The 19502-nt window shown below is 41.6% G+C and overlaps 1 protein-coding gene across 2 annotated transcripts in view; it reads right to left on the reverse strand.

Annotated features, from left to right (window-relative positions):
• Window positions 1-304: 304 nt before the first annotated feature.
• The window catches only part of Xirp2 (xin actin binding repeat containing 2), a 293783-nt gene continuing 274585 nt past the window's right edge, over window positions 305-19502 (reverse strand). Inside the window, exons 6-8 of one of the 2 annotated variants that reach the window (XM_042055470.1) lie at window positions 18329-18462; window positions 6040-6173; window positions 305-1805 (exon numbers count right to left, since the gene is read on the reverse strand). In XM_042055470.1, the coding sequence (XP_041911404.1) occupies window positions 305-1805; window positions 6040-6173; window positions 18329-18462 (1769 nt within the window). Of the gene's footprint in view, window positions 1806-6039; window positions 6174-8186; window positions 17542-18328; window positions 18463-19502 lie in introns of those variants that run through there. The other variant, XM_038337549.1, reaches the window with a different exon arrangement.

A 19502-nucleotide genomic window follows, 5' to 3' on the forward strand; every position in this document is an offset into this window, starting at 1 on the left:
CAGCAGTAGGGACCAGCAGTAGGGACCCTCGCCCACACTGTACAGTAGAGAAACAAGTAGCACATGGGCCCTTTGAGAAGAAACTGTGGCTACTTTGTTTCACCTCAGCATGCCATTCAGATCCAAACCAGACTCAAATGAATAGTGGAGAAGAATTATGGAGTGCAATACAGGAAGCAATGTGATGTGAAAGATGAAATTATGAGACATTATCTTTGCAATCCTAAGTGAGCTGCGATCCCAAGATCTCATCTGAGAACATCTCTCCGTGCTTGAGTAGGAACCCTAAGTGGCCAGAGACGTCTCAGTCAGCGTCGCTGGTGCTGTAGCACCTGTCCCTTTTAATCTGCTCCTCCACGGTCAGATGTTCAGCCTGGCACTGCACTCTGGGAACCACAGGCTTAGCCGCACACCCTCGGCTTGCAGCATCAAAACCCGTTCTCCCATCATTCCAAGCTGCTCCTGTAGTTTCCCCATGCCAGGATTTGACATCGTTTCCAAGTTCTCTTAAATACAAGCGTGACATACTTTTAAGTTGATCAACAGAATCTATGAAATCACACCCAAGGGTGTGATGATTCTTGGAAAAAGGAGAGACTTTTACGGTGTTAGAAAAGAAAAGGTGTACGTTTTTGTTATTTTCATGGTTTCCTTTCATGGGTAAGAGGTTGATATCAGGAGAGGCTGCACGGCTTTCCCCTTTAACTGATGAGCCCTGCCCGAAGCCTGGCTCCGGAGCGAACTGCTCAGGACTGCCTGCAGTCACTCCGTCAGCCCTTTTCTCCAGAGCCATGGCTAGGACCTTCTTGGAGGACGACTTTTCGGATTCAAAGATACCAAGTAACTCTGAGATTCTAGATGTCTGTTTTAACTTTTTAATTTGATATTCACTTGCGTAGTAGCTGCTTGCTTCACTGGCCAACGGCATTAGATGAGGACATTCTAAAATAGGTTTCTCCTGCCTGCCTTTCTTCAGAGAGCAGACAGCTACCGAATTGTTATTGTTGTTGTTATTGAAGTTCTGTCTGTGGGTCTCTGGCCCCACGTCAGCACCAGGGTTTGTAACTTGTAAAACCTCTGCGCCATCAGGTTCATTAGCATGTCCATCCTTCTCCTTTGCATCGCTCTGCACATACACGTGACTGTCATTAAGATCCATCCCGCTTTTTCTCTTGTTTGCTACACCCTCAGCTTCATTCAGCTTATCTTGCGCATTTCTCTTTTCCTCTTTCTCCTCTTTTCTTGCTTCATACACTTTTATTTCTTGGACTCCGGCAAGGTCCTCTTTCTGACACACGTGGTGCTGACACAGTTGTAGGACAGAGAAGCTCTCTGGCTCTTCCCCTTGATTCTCCATGCTTTTCACGTGCTCTGTCAGCGACTCCCTTTTAAATTCCGAGGGACCAGGGATTGTCACGTGAGGTGGCCATTTAGGCTTACTCATTTTGAGTTCTTCCTCACGGGGAGAGCTTTTCGTAGGCATCACCTGGCAAGGAGGCCAAACAATTTTTAATTTTCCTCTCTCCCCCCATTTCCTCAAATCATCGTTTTGCCACTCGCTGTTAGAAACCTCTGCGTGTTTAGTAAGATCCCCAGACAAGAGGGTATCTGCTGCAGGGTTTTCGCATACACTGGGTTCTTCAGTGGGAATTAAATCAACTAAGCTGGTTTGGTTTTTGCAATTCCATCGATCTTTATGCTGTTTGTGTCCAAAACCTTCATCATAATTTCCTTTCGACTTAAAAAGTTGTTGAAAGTGGGGCTTGCAGTATATTTGTCCATGAAGTGATGCATAATTTCCCAAACTGCCAAAAGAGAAGAAATAATATTGAGGGTTCTGTATACTTACTATACATTTATAGGGAACTGCAGAATTTTAGTAATGAGTCAGAAATTCAGGAAACCCCTTACTACCCAGAGGAATGGCCCTGTTAATTGAAATTCCAGTTAGGCGAATTATCACCAATCCCCACTGAGATTTGTGCCTTTTAGTATTCAGAATTTCATGCTGCATATCACCAAGGATATAGTCGATGTTCTCAGATACAGTCCATCCATTAGACCAATGGGCCTAAACCTGTGCCGACTCTGTGACTTGTGACACTAGATATAGTCCAGATCTAGAATGACTAGTGCCAAGAACTGTTATGCTGAAACTACTAAACTTTTAATAAAAAGTACAGAGAAAAAGAATTCTTCGTGCTGTCAGCTGTGATGACGTACACGAAGAACACAGAGTAAATATTACCAGCATTGTAGAATTTAAGGAACACTGCCTCCACACGATCATGTTCTAAAGAGTCTCGTAGAAAATAAGCTTGAATAACCAGAATATCAAAAGAAGAACCTCAGCACTAGACACTAATGCCATGATACTTGGAAGATGAAATGAAAGGTTAAGGGGGCAGAGAGGGGAACAGGGTATAATGCAGTGTCTAAAGGATCTGGCACGGATATATTAACTTATTTAGAAATGGGTGGGTAAGTTAAATCAAATATAAATTTTACAAAATTTTGGTTCATTGATTGGTACTATCATTAGTTTTTGTTATTAGATGACTTTAAGCTTTTTGTGTAATTTGACTGTTGTATGTATGTTTGTTCATTACTTGAGTACCTGGTACAGGAGGAGGCCAGAAGAGGGTACCAGGTCCACTGGACCTGGCATTAAGGGCAACTACATAGCTGTGGTTGACTTTGAAGCTAGTGTTGGAATCACAGGCTTGCACTATTGTTCTTGTCTGATGCAGTGCTCTGGTTTAAACCTGGGGCCTTGTGTGTGTGCTTCATAAACAATCACCTCAACTAGAGACTCAGCTCCAAACCAAGGCTATTATTAAGATGAATGAATATAAGATATTCTAAATCTGTTATAATTTTTTATACTACTTGGCATTGGATCTAGGCCCATACAATTGCTACACAAATGCTCTGACACTAAGAGGTATCCCAACCATACTTTTTCCATTTTATTTTCAGATAGGGTGTCATTAGGTGGCTCAAAGACATCTTGAAGTTATTGTAATATCTCAGCCTCAACGTAGCTTAGTCGTCATCTTCATGTTTGAGGGACAGAGAAAAAGACATACAGACATAGAAGGGAAGCAGCTACATAGATAAGTTTGGAATTTGATTGGAATTATCATTGAATTTATAGTGTAAAATATATGTAACTATCTATTAGTTCATGCCCCCCCCCCAAATGGCTTAAAAACAAAATCTGAAAGAGTAGAATGGGCACCAAGTGGGTTGACTTGAAGAAGTACATGTTGTTAGAGTAAAGAAGACTTGCAGAAATGATGGGACCAGGGCTTGCACAGGGAATGGAAAGACACCCTGCATTTATCAAGTAATGAAGAAGTCCCTAAAAATTACTTAGGTCATGGAAAAGGTACTCACTCAGCAGACAATGGAAAGAGAAGATATTCCTCTAACCGGGGAAAGAAAGGTGAACCCCAGTTAGTGTATTTTATTGAGGTCAATCAACTATTCCTTTCCAGTTGTGATTAGTAACTGTCTTTTGCCGGGCGGTGGTGGCGCATGCCTTTAATCCCAGCACTCGGGAGGCAGAGGCAGGCGGATCTCTGTGAGTTCGAGGCCAACCTGGTCTACAAGAGCTAGTTCCAGGACAGGCTCCAAAACTACAGAGAAACCCTGTCTTGAAAAACTGCTCCCCTACCCCCCCCCCAAAGGCTCTCCCAGTATGGCCAGCACAGTTCTTTAGGTTGGTCAGTGGATACAAAGTGTTCACACTGTAATGATTAACTGTACTGTGCATTTGGTTACAAAGTGTTCATGCTGTAATGATTTATTGTAACATGCATTTGGTTACAAAGTGTTCATGCTGTAATGATTTATTGTATCATGCATTTCGCTCCTTTTACTTTCTTTGTATTTTTGATCCATCCCTTAAAGGTATCAGTATTTGAATATGTAATTTTGACTCATCATTTTATATGTAGAGATGTTGGGAAGGCAAACGTTACCACAGTTAACGTCAATGACGATTATAGTAGCTCAGGCTGACGGTGGGAAAGTGCGGGGGATGCTTCGAAGAATGATTCAGAAGGATGTCTGGCCTCTCTGTGCAAGTCAAAAAGGAAAAATAACAAAACGTTTCATGAATGAGATAGTCTTAGTTGAGGTCTGAAGAATGAGTGGACATTGAACTGGTAGAGATCTGGAAGATGTGTATTAAAAACTCCTAGAAGGAATAGGGATGGCATCTGGCATTCGCTGGAAGTGTGAGGGAGAAAAAAAATATCTTTTATTGGAAATAGAAGGAGGTAATTCTGCATGGAGCGTAACCTGTAACTGGGAAGAACTGGGGATGCTTGAAGAATTGGAGAGAAGTACATTTGAACCGCAGGTTGATTGATGTCTTAATGCTAGATATTTTTAATCAGAAAGATTGCTTTATTACACTGTAGAATACAGTCTCAGAGCCGATTGTTGATAGTGTTGCTGCTAAGAGATGGGAACACAGGAAGACCACGCTAGCCACAGTGGGTGTGGCGTTTGCCCAAAAGTGAGGAAACAACACACACTGGAACGAGAGTTGAGCTACGGGGATGGTGAAAAATGCACAGCTTAAGGGGAACATTCTGAACTCTGTAATTGAAAACGTGGGTAGCGGCTGAAAGGAAGGGAAAGAATAAGTGAAAGGAAGAAAGCTTCATGACTAGGCCGCAGTGAATGTTCGTGTCGCTTATGATACAGAGGGATAGGAGCTACACTCAGAAAGTGCATGGAAACAGTAAGAAGAGTAAAAGGATCCTACTGATGTGGTTGTACTTACAGAGGCCTTGATCATTGGAAATAAGTATTTAATGAGCAACGGTGCACTCTGGCCCAGCAGTGTACAGTTCAGAGTCACCCCCACATGGAAGTTATGGGGTCATGTGTGCTTGACTCATTCACCAGAAGGAAACAGAAACAGTGAGAAGACTATATCCAGACTTGTGGGTTTCTGAAGAGCTCCACCATCTATCTCACTGATGGTCAGGAAAAGGAGTCACCCACCCAGGTGCCTGAGAAGGAGCACCTTTGAAATCGAGGGGAATCATTATGTCATATTGTCATGGAAACCAAGGGAAAGTACTGAGGAATATTTGCACTGCCAATTAGAGTCAGGAAGGTGATAGTCTGAAAGGTGCACATTAGATTCAGCAAACTAAATTCCATTTCAGCATTTCAAACTATGGCTTTACCAAATGTCACGTTCATTTAAATGCATCTCCTTTGAGAGGTGCAAAAGGAAAGCTCATGCCACTGTGTTGATTAGCATGCGGCCTTTGCTTCAGAAATAAACAGCTTTTGCCTGACCTGTCACTAACATTATTCCTAGATCTATTTCTTAACTCACACACAGTAGCTCAAACAGACAAGCTCTGCACCATGCCCTGCTGTGGGATACAAAGTTTCCCTGGAACGTATCCAAGCCTATTCACAGCCACACCCACCTGCTCTCTCTAGCCAGTCATTCTTGGGCTCCAAGGAAACATGAGTCCTGATGGGAACAGAATGGCCTGCCAACTACAATATTCGCTATCTGCCCTTCACAGAAAGAGTTTACCAGCTTCTAATCTAGAGCTAACGCATTCAGGCACATCACCAACTTAAAAATCCTGACTTCACAGGTACTCAGAACGTTTTCTTTTCTTTTTCTTTTTCTTTCTTTTTTTTTCCCCCTGGAACTAGCTCTTGTAGACCAGGCTGGCCTCGAACTCACAGAGATCTGCCTGCCTGCCTCTGCCTTCCGAGTGCTGGGATTAAAAGCGTGCGCCACCACCACAGGCTCTCAGGACTCTTTTTTACCCACGCCATTTCCACAGCTAGAAAGTTAACTTGTGACAGGGAAGTGTTGAGAATCAGCCTCGGCAATGCACAGTAGAATAGGGTCACAGTCCCCTGTGTGACGGTAGTCACTGAGGGCAGCTGTGAGATCTGGAGAATTCTACTTCTCTTTAGAGACTAACTATTATACATAGGCTCCTAGGTTCTTCAGCCCATGTGGCACACTCAACATGACATTGTTACCTCAGTTTACTGCTGCAATGATGGCATCGGAAACAAGATTTATGAAAATTCTGCTTGTCTGCTACGAGGCATTCCATTGGATAAACTGTCTTTTGACAGATTACGCAGATTTCCTTGTCTTGGACCAGCAGTTTCTAAAAATAAAAATTTATAAAGGCTTATATGTTTCTATTTTCCATCACTTGCAATAGCATAGGAAAAGAAATAATAGATAAACTGGACATGCAGATAAAGTGAAAAGTCCCTGATAATTTCTTTATGTCTTGCTCTCTGGACAGTGTGCAATAGCATGGAATTTTGAGGATCTGGTACAAAGATTTAATGCCTCTACCATTATACCTTGTGGAAATTGGGCTATTATATAATAAACACATGTGTATTATGCTTTCTTACACGAATACATTAAATATATACAGTAAACTCAATCATGGGGAACCTTAAGAAAACTCATCATTTGAAGCAACTAGATATAAAGTTTTATATATAACTTTTATTTCTAAAACCGTATTATGGATCAATCATTCCAAAGTACATGCAGATTTTTATGAGTCAAGACATTGTATCGTATTTGATTAAATATTATCTCAATAATATCAGGTTTACTTCATGACGCCAGTAGTTTACTTCCTTGTAATAACACTCTCCCATACATGTAACGCCAGGGAGGGACCTCTCCTACTTTCCTAATTGACTTTAGACTTTACAGCCTTTAGGATCCTTACATCTACCCTTTCTGTTTTTTTTTTTTTTTACTGCTGACCATCTCACTTAGTACCTACAGCTGCTCCCTACTGCTCCCATGTGAAGGGTTGTCTTTATAAATAACAGTGATTACATCACTGACCAGGATCCTCTAGTGGCTTACACTGAACACAGACACATCAATTAAATATTGGTTTTGATTTGCGCTATACTCTTCCGACAATAACTAACCTTTTGTATTTGTCACCTATGAAAGCAATTATGTGGAGGTCCTTCATACAAAAGCCACATTCGTGCTTAGGCTCTGCCTCTCCGTGATTGAGAGGACTCCTTTGCCTTTTTCACTTGAGTTAGGACATATTTCTATGTGTCATGCCAGCTTCTTTGTGTTTTCTATGGTTTTGAACTGTCTTAGCAAAAACTGAGCATTTGAAATTAATTAGACAGCTTTGCTTAATTATGCCAGAAGCAAGCACATTAAGAAACCATATTAACTTGATAAACTAGACACATATGTTGTAAATATGAGAGGCATAATTATTAATTTCAGCGGTTTTTATTTTTAAGTTTGCCATTTCTTTGAAGCTGTCTAAAAGAATAGACTGCATTAACAAGGCCGATTCATTGTGTCCTAGCATTTTATCATTAAGCCTCATTAATTGTAAAAAGCATGGAATGTACAATTGAGTAAGCTATCTTGTGATATTAAAAATATGATGTTCTTATGACTTAAATCTCTCATCTTACAAACATAATCAAGTCTTAAGACGTATTACTTATCCTCGTCTATGAATTAGGTCAATGGAATTGTCATTTGGGCTTAATGTTCATAAAGATGAAAATATCCATTACAGAAAACATTGGGATCTGGGTGTGTTATCACCTCAATTCCATTACAATAGCTAAATATATAAAATTTCGAACGTTACATCTACATCTTTAACATGCTGATAAAAATACAGCATGCGTGCATACTGTGAGTTCTGTCTGAGGCTTTTACTAAGGTTTGTTGAGGCTATTTAAGTACACAGTTAAAATATGTCAAAGGTTTTGATCTGGTACCACCATAAACTATTGAATGAAGTAAATCTTATTATTACATTTTAATAACGAGTTTGTTTTATAGCAAACAAATAGTTCCACCATTGCTAAAACTACCCCAGCAGTTGTTACGTCTGATGCTTTCTTCAAACCCCTATTTAACTTGAGTTTGAAGAACAGGTTGCTGTAATGCATTCTGCAGGTTAGTCATTTTAAATGTTATTGTTAATTAAGGAAGTAGAAAGCAAGGATAGCAAAGAATCATAAGCCCACAGGGGTTGCCATTAGTCCTAGCTTGTTACTGGGTTATTTTTACACACTGTTTAATTGCAGATATTATTTGACATTGGCACGCATGCTTTCAAATGTGTTAATCTTCTTTCATACTCTTCAATCTCATTTACCACGTATAAAGGCAGATTCCTCCTGGAAGGCCCGGCTCATTTCAGTTGCATGTGCATTGGAGGTTTCATAGCCCAAGTGCTTAAAAACCCGTTCGCTCTCCTGCCACGTCTTCTGAAAATCTCTTCTATGATTTGGAGGGGAATCCGCAAGGTCTAGGATGTGGCCAGCAATCACGTCTTCATAGGTTGGTGGAGCGTGCCTGATGTCAAAGCCAGACCTGCCTGCTTCCGAGCTACATGTCGATGTGGTTGCTACCTTTGACCCCATGATCTGACTGTCAAATGCGTCTATGCCTAAGAAGTGCTCACTGAGAGACCTTGCTTCAGAGTGAACCCTGGGCTGCATTGCAGAAACTGTTCCGTGGTGCTCTCTAGGATGTCTGTAGGAAAAGCCTGGAAAATTAGCATTTCCAGAAGATGCTAATCCAAATTCCTCCTTACAAAATGTGTGACTCTCTTGTTTCATGTTGCGGTTTATTTCACCGTTTGCATAAGCTCTTCTACCCGTCTTTGCTTCAAAAACTGGGTCATTCTCGAATTCCCTAAACCATCTGTGCATTTCATTTTCATGGCCATTCAGAAAATGTTCAGCCATTTGAACCGTTTGATTGGTAGCGGCTTCAAATCTCTCTGTGTGTTCTGATAGGCGAGGCCCTTGCACCTTGCGGATGATTTCAACTGCATCATAGCTTTCCATTTCTGGCATTGTGCTGTTGATTGAGCTGATTTCATCTTTATGAACATACGTCTCCTTTTTCTCTGTTTCTCTCCTTTCCTCTTGAGCTTCTACAGATTCTCGGAAGGAACCACTCACGACGTGGTTCACATTTACAGGTATCGTGATGGCTGGTGGAGAGTCCCTGGCATGACTTTCTATCTTAATTTGCCTGCGGAGCGTGGCTGGAGACACGATCACTTCTGATCTCTTCTCTACAATCGGAACCGGGGTCCCTGGCGAGCATGGGATGCTACCTCTGGCTAACCTGGCCGTGGTGTCTTTGAGTCTAACGAGTTGTTCAGAGCGGCTCCTTGGTGGGGAAGGGGAGGTGCCTGTTCTGGGAAGTCTAGATGTTTGCTCCGTGGGTCTTCTGGGTGGAGGTTCAGTACAACTGTTCTTTTTAGGGGACTGAGAAAGCTCACTCTTAGTGGAGGTTTCTGCTCGGCGGGCAGTGGACTCTATTGTAATGAACGTTGGTGATGGTGGACGATTTTTCAGAGAGGGAGGAGCAACCTTATAATCTCCCTTAGGCTCCGGATGTGTCTCAGCAGGATAAAGGGTCATTGCTACTTGGCGGTGTGATGATTTTTCTTCTCCAATTTTATTTTCTTGATCATGAGTCATTGTTATTTGGTGGTGTGATAATTTTTCTTCTCCAATTTTATTTTCTTGCTGTTCAGTGCATTTATTAGAGCTGGCATTGACATTAGGCACTTTCAATGACATTTCATTAAGATGGCTAGGCTTATCTCTCTGCTTTCCTGTTTGGGGGGCCATCGTGGCTGTTTGAATTACATGTTCACAGTGCGCAAGCATATCCTCTGCTCGAGTTTTAATATGTGTTATTTCTTCTTTGACTTTTTCTACATTATTCTCCATGGCAACATGAACGCCATAGTCTCTTTTTTCTTCACTTATCAGCCATACAGGGACAATATTTAACAGTGTCTGAAAGGTTTGAAGGCCACTTTTATTGGACTCTGCTTCGAACTCTTTTACTCTAGACAAAATCTGCTGTAGTTCTTCACGTTTTCTCAAGAATTCCAATATATTTATGGCACAGTTCCCATCATTCTGCAGGGATTCTTTCACAGAGGAAAATGAAGACTTGTTATGTATAATCTCTTGCTTTGACTCCTCAGTGTTAAGAGTGACATGGGTCTGTTGAATGCCCCGGTCTCCAAGACCTTTTTTCTCGGTCACATCAGGCAGTTTTTTGTGCTCAACTGTACTTCCAGATGTTTGTATTTGTGTTTGCTGAAAATTCTGAGTCCGTGTGTCTAGGCATGCATCAAAAATCGTTTGTTGGACTACCCTTGGTACTCTCCGGTCCTGCAGATTCTCTTGCTTTCTGTCTGTTAATCTGTCCTCTTTGGAACTGCTCATGGATGAGTCCTGATGACTTTCTTCACGCCCTAGGACATTTCCTCTGTCAAGCTCCCCAAATCCCCTCTGCTTCTTGGGAGGTGTTTTGACTTTACTCTTGTGATTTTTCCCTGAAGATTCTTCAGGCATTTGTATGGTCACCGTTTTCTCCGTTTTAGGTAACTGAAAAGATTTTTCAGGCACGGATTGCTTATCATCACACTGTGTCTTTGCTTGGGTTTTCTTGATTTCCTGATTCATTTGTTTAGTGATGGTTTGGGCGTCAACTTCAGATTGCTTTATGTGACTTTCAGAACTGAGATCTATTTCAGTCGATGTATGATCTAGTGTTGGAAGCTTGATAGCTTTCACTTTGAAACTTGGGAAAGTTGATTTGCTTTGAGGAAAGGGCAATGTCTCCATATGCTGTTCAAGTGTTTGTTGTGTCTTACATTCCTTGTAATTCTGGCTAATTTCACAAGCTGATTTTGATTGTTGCATGTCCTTTGAGCTTTGTATATCTTCCTTTCTCATTATACACGTATCTTCTGAAGCTGCTAGAACATGCTGGAACCTCTCAGTAGCAACCGCCAATGCAGAGACTGTGGAGCGTTGGCTGTCAGAGCTCACACCTGCAAGCACAGCCCTGTTCTTAGTCAAGTCCAAATCCGTCCTGGGTATGGGGACTTTCTCAGTTGCTTTTTGTGACTCTGTTTCTTTCTCCTTCTCTGATATGTTTTGGTGGTAGGTTTCTGTTTGGACAGTCCTGTGGCAAGAAGTCTCCTGTCGCTGTTTCTCTTCCCTTTGTTGTCTGTATTTTTCTTCGGCAATCATTAAAGGTGTCTTAAATTTTCTCATGTAAGGCTTTGGGCTTTGTTGCTCTGAACCCGATGGAAGTGAGTGGGATTTAACTAGGGGTGCTGTCTGTTTACCCCTGGGAGCTGAGACTTCTGGAACCGTCTGAGATAGTGAGTTTGCTGAGTGGATTGGCAGCTGTTTTCTTTCACCAAGGCTTTCTCTGAATATCTCCTGCTTTGTCTCAGTGTGCTCACTGCTCACTGCCACCCCTGATCTTTCCTGATCCGTTGGAAGGATGGTTTTCATTTCCGTATCTGACACAGATTTTCCCAATTCGCCATTTGGGTACTGCTGACTGATTTTATCTTTAATTCTCTTGGGAAGTTTGGGTTTGGGGAGTGTAGGAGGTGGTGTTTTTCCTGTTAGGGTTTTGGCCTGAGAGTGAATCTGCCGAGAGCCTGAGAATTCTGCTTGGGAATGCTGCTGCCTGAACATTTCACTGCGCTTTTCTAGGGCAGAGGGGGGTAGAAGCTGTGCTGCTTGCCATGGAGTTGGAGGAGGTGGAGGAGGTAGGGATGCTGACAGACGTTCTCCTTCTGATTTCTCATCTACTGGTGGTGGAGGGAGAGGGAGACTTGGGAAGTTTTCAAATTCAGTCCTTGTCTTCTCTGTGGATGAAGAGGGAAGAAACTCATTCTTTTCAGGCAACAGCATTGAAGGCGGTGGAGGGGGGAGAGGAAATTCAATTTCGGATGATGCATTGGAAGGTGGAGGAGGAGGAGGAGATGGAGGTGGAAGCGAGTCCTCATTTTCTTTTACATGACACTCAGGGTGAAGGTGGATTGGATTAAGGGACCTCTCCATCGCCGTTTTCAACTCTTTGGAAGTATTTGTCTTCATTAGAAAGTCCTGGCTTTCTAGACAAACATCAATTTTCTGGTTTTTGTCAGTTGCCTGAAATTTTTTGTGGCCTTTCCCAGAGACTTTCATTCCTGTTAGTCCATGGACATCCTTACCTATGGGTAAAGCTTGAAGGCTCACATCATTTTTCTTCATATCTTTATTAGAATACCATGTTTCCTGACTTAGCAAGGCTTGCTCCCGAAAGTCCCTGGTTGCCCTGTGCATCTCCTCAGCTGTCTTGTTGGTGGGATGTTGGGTGGGATCTGGCATATAACTTTGTGCCCCTGGTGATATATTCACATTTTTCATTTTATTTTGACTCTTCCCATAAGAATCCCAGGACTGAGACTTCTTGTGATTGTTCCCTACTTCACACGTTTGAGTCTGCTGCTTTCTAATCATTTCATCTACCGACTGGGAGAAGTTAAAGATAGCATCCTTCGACTCTTTCACATTCTCTGATCCCTTGGTTTTTAGATTTTCCTTCATTGCCATGGTTGTAGTTAACTGTTTGCTCATATTATTGCCACCACGCAGATATTCTTTGCTCTCAGTCCAGATGCCAGTTCTGTCACCCATGTCTAAGGCGTTTCTCATGGCTCTGTGTTCTGGATTAGACATCTTCCTGAGGTTTTTCTCTAGAGCGTCGTTGTTTTGTTCCCGATCAACAACAATCTTGACAGCGCCCTTTGGGGCTCTGGGAAGATGAACCTCAGATGTTTCTTCTATTAAAGTCTGGTTGTATGATTGCTTCATGGTTTCATGGAGAGGGCCTGGTCCTGCTTGATGCCTGGTTGCTGGCTCAAACGGTCCTGGCATTGGTTGGAGAAGACTTTTTTTGTCTCTCTGGACAGTAGCTGAACGAATCCCTACTTTTTGTCGTTCTGCAAATCCCACTGTTCCAGGTAGTGCATCTTCTTTGATTAGTCCTGCTCTAGCAACCTCTTTGAAACCCTGCTGTGCTTCTTTCAAAGACCTTAGTGATGTTTCAAGGTCATCTAGCATCATCTCTTTTTTCAGTATTTCAGTCCTTGTATTTGTAGCCTTCTCGAGGCACGCAATAGCTTGCTCAAGATCACCAGAGATGCCGCCAGATTGTTTAGATTCTTTCTGTCTGTGGCTTGACTCCTTAAGTGACTCTAGTGTGGTCAGCCTGTCACAGTTTACAGTTTCGTCTGCTTTTGACCCTGTTTTCTGATTCATGGCCAGGCTGAGAGAATTGAGGGTTGAGTTCAAATCACCTTTTATATTCTCTTCTTTCTGTGTCTTGAAAGATGAACCCTGAAACCCAGCCATGAGGACTTTAACTGTATTATGCACTTCTCCCGGGATGATGTCAGTTTCATGGACAGTACGTTCAACCAGAGATTGCCTTTCCTTTAGTAACAGTTTTGTGCCCTCCACATCACCCCTGATTGTGTCTTTCTCTCCCTCTTGTTCCCTGGCTGTGAGTGTTTCACTCGTCCCTGCTTGAAGTTGTTTGAGGTAATCCAAAGCTCCAGTTTCTATGCATGTTGTGAAGAACTGAACGTTTCCCCTCTCTGAGGCCTCGACTTTTGTCCTTTGAGGTATTTTACCATTTGATGGAGAAAATAGCAGGTTATGAATGGTGCCTCTTACGTCACCTCCTATTACGTCTTCACGTTCAGTCTTGTCACCGGCATTTTCGTGAAGAAGACAGTAGATAGTCATGTTGATATCTCCTCTTTCATCTTCCTGAATCAAGATGCCTTTCTTTGTGTATTTTTCCTCGGAGAACAGCTTTTTTATCGCTTGTTTAACATCCCCTCTCACTATCTCTTCCTTTTCAGCATGAAATTCAGTTGATCTGTTTAATAATTGAGTTTTAGTCAAATTGACATTTCCCTTCTCCTCTTCACTGACAAATATCTCTTTCTTTGTACCGTCCCTTTGGGAAAGTAAATTTATCATTATGCTTCTGAGATCAGCCCTGATAACGGCTTCTTTCTGTATCTCAGGGGTTGTTTGGTTCATGAGCTTGTATTTTGCCATTCGGACATCGCCAACTTCATCAGCTTCAATGATAATTCCAGGAGCTTCAATAACTCTTTGAGAGTAGAGGTCTTCCAAGGTTTCTTTAATGCTTTTGCCAATAATTTCTACCTTTTCAACTCTGGTTTCATTGAATTCATGAATAGGTTTTGTTTCAAAGAGCCATGTAGTTGTTTTGACATCTGATGGAGGAATTTCTTCTTTGGTCGTTTTTGCATCACGTTCGCCTACTTCCTTAATGGAATCCAGTGCTTGATTTTCAAAGAGCCACACTGCATTCTTAACGTCACCTTTCCGCACCTCTTCCTGGGTGACAGTCTTGACGGTGTCATATCCAGACCCTGCTCCCAGTTCATCTATGCTGCGCGTTTCAAAGAGCCATGTAGAAGTCTTAACGTTGCCCTTTTGTACTTCGTTGACACTCACTGTTCTTATAAATTTCTTCTTGTCACCATTGTCAGACTCAAAGAATTGTTTGCCCGTCTTCACGTCGCCTCCTTGAATAAAATCTGCAGTGTGCACAACAGTATGTGGTTCATCTGAGATCCGATCCAGCGGTTGAGTTTCAAATTTGTATCTGACAGAACTCACGTCCCCCTTCTGAATGTCTTCCTGGGTGACAGATTTAATAACATACACATCTTCTGATTCATTAATTGAGTCTAATGGTTTTGTTTCAAAGAGCCACCTCGTCCCTCGTACATCCCCATGAATCACTTCTTCCTTTTTAACAGTTGTCACTTCGTGGTAAAACCCTTCTTGATCTCGAATTGCATAGAGAGGCTGTGTTTCAAAGAGCATTCTGTAGCTCTTCACATCACCTTTGATTGCTTCTTCATTATTTGTTTTCCTGGTGCTGACGCCCTCAGATTCTTCTTTAATCTCATCCAAAGAAAACGTCTCAAAAACGAAGCACCCCTTTCTCACATTTCCTCCTTGTATGTCTGTCACTGTCTTGACCAATACATCCCCCTCTTCATTTTCTTTTATCGTATCAATGGGTATGTTCTCAAATAGCCACCTACAGTGTAACACATTGCCTTTCTGAATGTCTTCAGTTTTTAGGGTTTTGATCTTATTCAAAACATCCTCTGAACTGCAACTGATAGAATCTAAGGACTGGTGCTCAAACTTATACTTCATTCCAGAGACGTCGCCAGCTTGTATATCCACCTCCACAGGCTTGTTTTCTTTCCCTTCCTTCCCCTGTATGTTGTCCAGATTTTCTGTCTCAAAGCGAAAACATGCTGTCCGAACATCCCCACCTTGTATCTCATCCTGCTTTACAGTTTGTAGTTTGATTGTCGCTTCTGAGTCATCTTTTATAGTATCAAGTGGCTGAGTTTCAAAAAGCCAGGTACAGGTTCTAACATCACCCTTATGAATATCTTCGGTGTTTGTCGCCAAGGAAACCTTTTCATAAAGAGACTCCATTGGCTGGGTCTCAAAGAGCCATTTACAGGTTTTCACATCTCCTTTAACAACATTTGTGGTTTGTTCAGTTTTGCTTCCTGTTTCCTCCTCATTACTAAAACATTTAAATGAATCAAGAGGCTGAGTTTCAAACAACCATCTAGCAGATTTCACACTCCCTGCTTGTATTTCTTGAGCAGATATTCCTCTAATTATCTGAAATTTATGAAGACTTTCTTCAAATTGGTCAATGGGCCTTGTTTCAAAAAGCCACCTACAGCTTCTTACGTCTCCTGTGAGAATTTCTTCCTGCTGAACTGTCTTTACTTGATGGTAATTTCCAAGACGGTCTTGAATAGCATACAGTGGGGTTGTCTCGAAGAGGGATTTATTCAACTCCACAGTGCCTCTGGTGACTCCTTCCACCTCATTTTTATGTGATGCATCCACCTTAGTTAAATTATTGGCCTCAAAGATATGCGTGTAGCTCTTTACCTGACCTCTATCAACTGCTTCTAACCTCACTGTCTTTGTGTACTTCTTCTTACCTTCTCTAATGTCTTCTAAAGGTTGAGTTTCAAAAACCCATTTTTGGTGCTTAACGTCTCCTTTTTCTTCTTCAGAGGCAGTGATTTTTTGAAGTTTTCCTACATCAGGACTGTCTCTTAAAGCTTCTATTGGAAACGTTTCAAATAGATGCTTGGTGGTTTTTACGTCACCTCCTATTCTCTCCTCAGGTGATGTAGTATCTGCATCAGGGACGTCTTTTAGAACGTCTAACGGCTGTGTTTCAAACATCCAGCACTTCTTAGAAACGTCTGTACCTATGATGGCTTCTTTGTTAATGACGACCTCATCAGCCTTTTCTTTAATTTTCTCGAGGGGTTGAGTTTCAAATAACCACTTTGCTCTACTCACCCCACCTTTGACGTTTTCCTCCATGGATATTCCTCGCACAACTTTAATTTCTGTGATATCTTTGCTAATTGCGTCCAATGGCTGCGTTTCAAACATCCAGCGTGCTGTTCTCACGTCTCCCCTTTCAACGTCTTCTCTCTGCACAGTTATAATTTCTAGTGTTTGCCCTGAACCATCTCTGATGACATAGAGTGGTTGAGTTTCAAAACACTTTATGCTCCTCTTAACATTTCCTTTAATTTCTTTGAGTTCAGATCGGAGTTGTAATAAGTGAACTTCATCCACAGAGTGAAGCTGCCCAAGCTGATCCAGGTTTTGAGTTTCAAACATGTACCTCACAGTCTTAACGTCTCCTCCAGTGATGTCATTTACAGCCGTATCTGCTGTTTCTTCTTGACTTTGGTGCATTTTGTTCATTGAATCTAAAGGCCTTGTTTCAAACATCCACCTTGCTGTGCAAACATCTCCTCTAGCTAGCTCAGGCATTTTCTCTGTGTTTCCTTCAGTGCCAGGAGAAGGAACCCCCAGGGCATCTATTGGCTGAGTCTCAAACATCCAAGTCGTATATTTCACATCACCCCCAGCAATGAGTTCTTGGTCAGCAGCGCTTTTGAAAGTGGACCCTTCGTCTGCAGAGGCACTTTTGATAGAATCTAATGGTTGATTCTCAAAAATCCATCGCATGGACTGCACCTCTCCTTTCAGAATTTCATCCCATTCCAGGTTTTCTTGGTTCAGATCTCTCTGAGAACTGTTATTTGTATTTTCAAAAATATACCGAGCTTGTTGCACGTCTGCCGAAATGGAGTTTCCTGAGTTTATCTGGCTAGAAACAATTTCAGAAACCTCACTGATGTAATCCTTTTCCAAGTTTTTTCTTAACTCGGGATGGATATGTCTATATAAGCGGTTTAATTCATACAAATTTCTTTGTTTGGTATATAAATCTTTGGGGATTGGTAGTCCTCTAGGGGGGCTGGGGAATTCAGGGGACTGGGAAAATGCTGTCCTATCCATTGGTGTCTGAAGTACGTCAGGTGGGGGAGGAGGAAATTCTTCCGTCTTCCCTGAAGGAGGGCCATTCACTTGTGCCAGGGATGTTGAAGTAACACTGTGATTACTATAACTTGAGGTTGAGGTTTCCCTCCTCTGGCTGGTTGAAGTGTAAGAAGAAGAGGTACCCACAGCTGATGATGGCTTTAAGGATTCTTCACTGTCATTTTCAATCTTTAAAGGAGAGAAAATCAAGGCTTATAACGGCAACTGTAGTACGGAGATTTCCTGGGCCCTACCTTTCACCTATCCACAAACAGGATTCCGCTGTGATGCCTTCCTTGGAAAACAGGTATGAACTGTGTTTAAACCTACTTGGGAGAATACTCAATATGGGTTAGTAAATATCATTCTATTTTTAATAATAATATTCTTCCATCAAGGTATCATTGACTCAGCATTTGAGCATTTACACATACTCACACATTATATATATATATATATATATATATACACACACACACACACACACACACACACACACATAGGGTCTCTTTTATAGCCTTGGCGAACCTGGCATTCACAGAGATCTACCTGCCTCTGCCTCTCAAATTCTGGGATTAGAGGAATATGAAACTATGCCTACTTTACATACGCTTAATTTGCCCCTCTTCTCTTGATGTGCAGTGTAATCTATGGAGGCAGAAGAGATCTTGAGGTACTTCGTGAGTTTTTTGGTTTTTTTATCATTTAAAATAAAACATGTAACTATTTGGCCATTAAAATTGACTTAGTTACTTTACTTGATATTAGTTTATAGACTTTAAGGTCTATATGACTTTCTTCATTCATATTCTCCAGTGGGTGAGAGTTCTCACTCTACCTCATAGATGAATATCCTCCTTTTGAGATAGAATAAATGCTAGTTCAGATTATTTTGTTATGAAAACACCACAAAAATTCAAGTATATTTAAGCATTTTTAACCCTTAATGTGCTCCTGTATAGAGAGTATATCATACCTTTATGCACCTGGATGGAGTTGTGGTTTCTCTGTCAGAGTAGAGAAACTTTTCCTGGGCAGACTTCTCAAATTGCTCTTTCAAAATCTTTGTGGAAACCTTAGGCATCTCTTCATCCTCGGGTGTATCAATGACTACAAAAACACATAGATACCAGGGATATTTTACAATGAGTAAAATGATATTTGAGATGAAAACACCATGCTGCATTAAACACCTTATAATGTAAATTAGCGAACAAGACTTAAAGGACAAATTTACGCACATGGCATTATTTCATCTCTTGATTTTGAAGTGAAGCAAGAAGTATTAAGAAAGAAACACAGAAAAGAAATTTTGGATGTGAAGCAGGAGGGATGGTACAGCAGTTAGAAGAGCTTGCTGCTCTTGCAGAGGATCAAAGTTTAGTTCTCAGCACCATGTTGGGCAGATCATTACAACTTGGAACTCCAACTGTAGTGGATCTGATGCGGTCCTCTGGCCTTTGGGTGTTTCGCTCTCTTTCTCTCTGTTTCTCTGTCTCTCTGTCTCTGTCTCTCTCTCTCTGTCTCTGTCTGTGCCTCTCTCTCACACACACACATACACACACACACACACACATACCACATAATACACATACATAAAAATAAACTTTAAAATTATTTGGAGTGGTTATCTCTGGGTAGGAATATTTTCAGAATTTCTACAACTGTGTTTTAAATTCTAGACGCAGAAAAAGCAATACATTTTAAAGAAAAAAAGATAGGCCATTTTTCTTGTTTGTTTGCTTAGCTATTTTGTTAAATTTTTTTGCTCTGTAGCCTATATCTCATTATGTAGCCCATGCTGGCTTGAACCTGCAGCAGTCCTATTGCTTAAGCCTCCTAAAGGCCAGAATTACAAACATGAACATGCGTCACTGAGCCTGGCAAGAAGAATGCTGCATTTCTTATGTCACAAGAAACAAATACTGTTTAGGCCGCAGCAGAGGTGCGATCTTTCCTTTCATCTCATCAGATGAAAGCCATCCCCTCCCTGTACGAGTGGACAGCTGCATCTCATCGTCTGGAAACATCTACCAATTTCCACATAACCTAACTTCCTATCTGTGGGTTGAGAACTGACCTATTATTCCCTTAATTTTATTGTCAGGGTGCTTCATAAGCAATCAATTTTATTCTAGGTTCCAAGGTGT

Source organism: Arvicola amphibius, chromosome 7 (assembly GCF_903992535.2).
Source record: "Arvicola amphibius chromosome 7, mArvAmp1.2, whole genome shotgun sequence".
NCBI classification, from domain to species: domain Eukaryota; kingdom Metazoa; phylum Chordata; class Mammalia; order Rodentia; family Cricetidae; genus Arvicola; species Arvicola amphibius.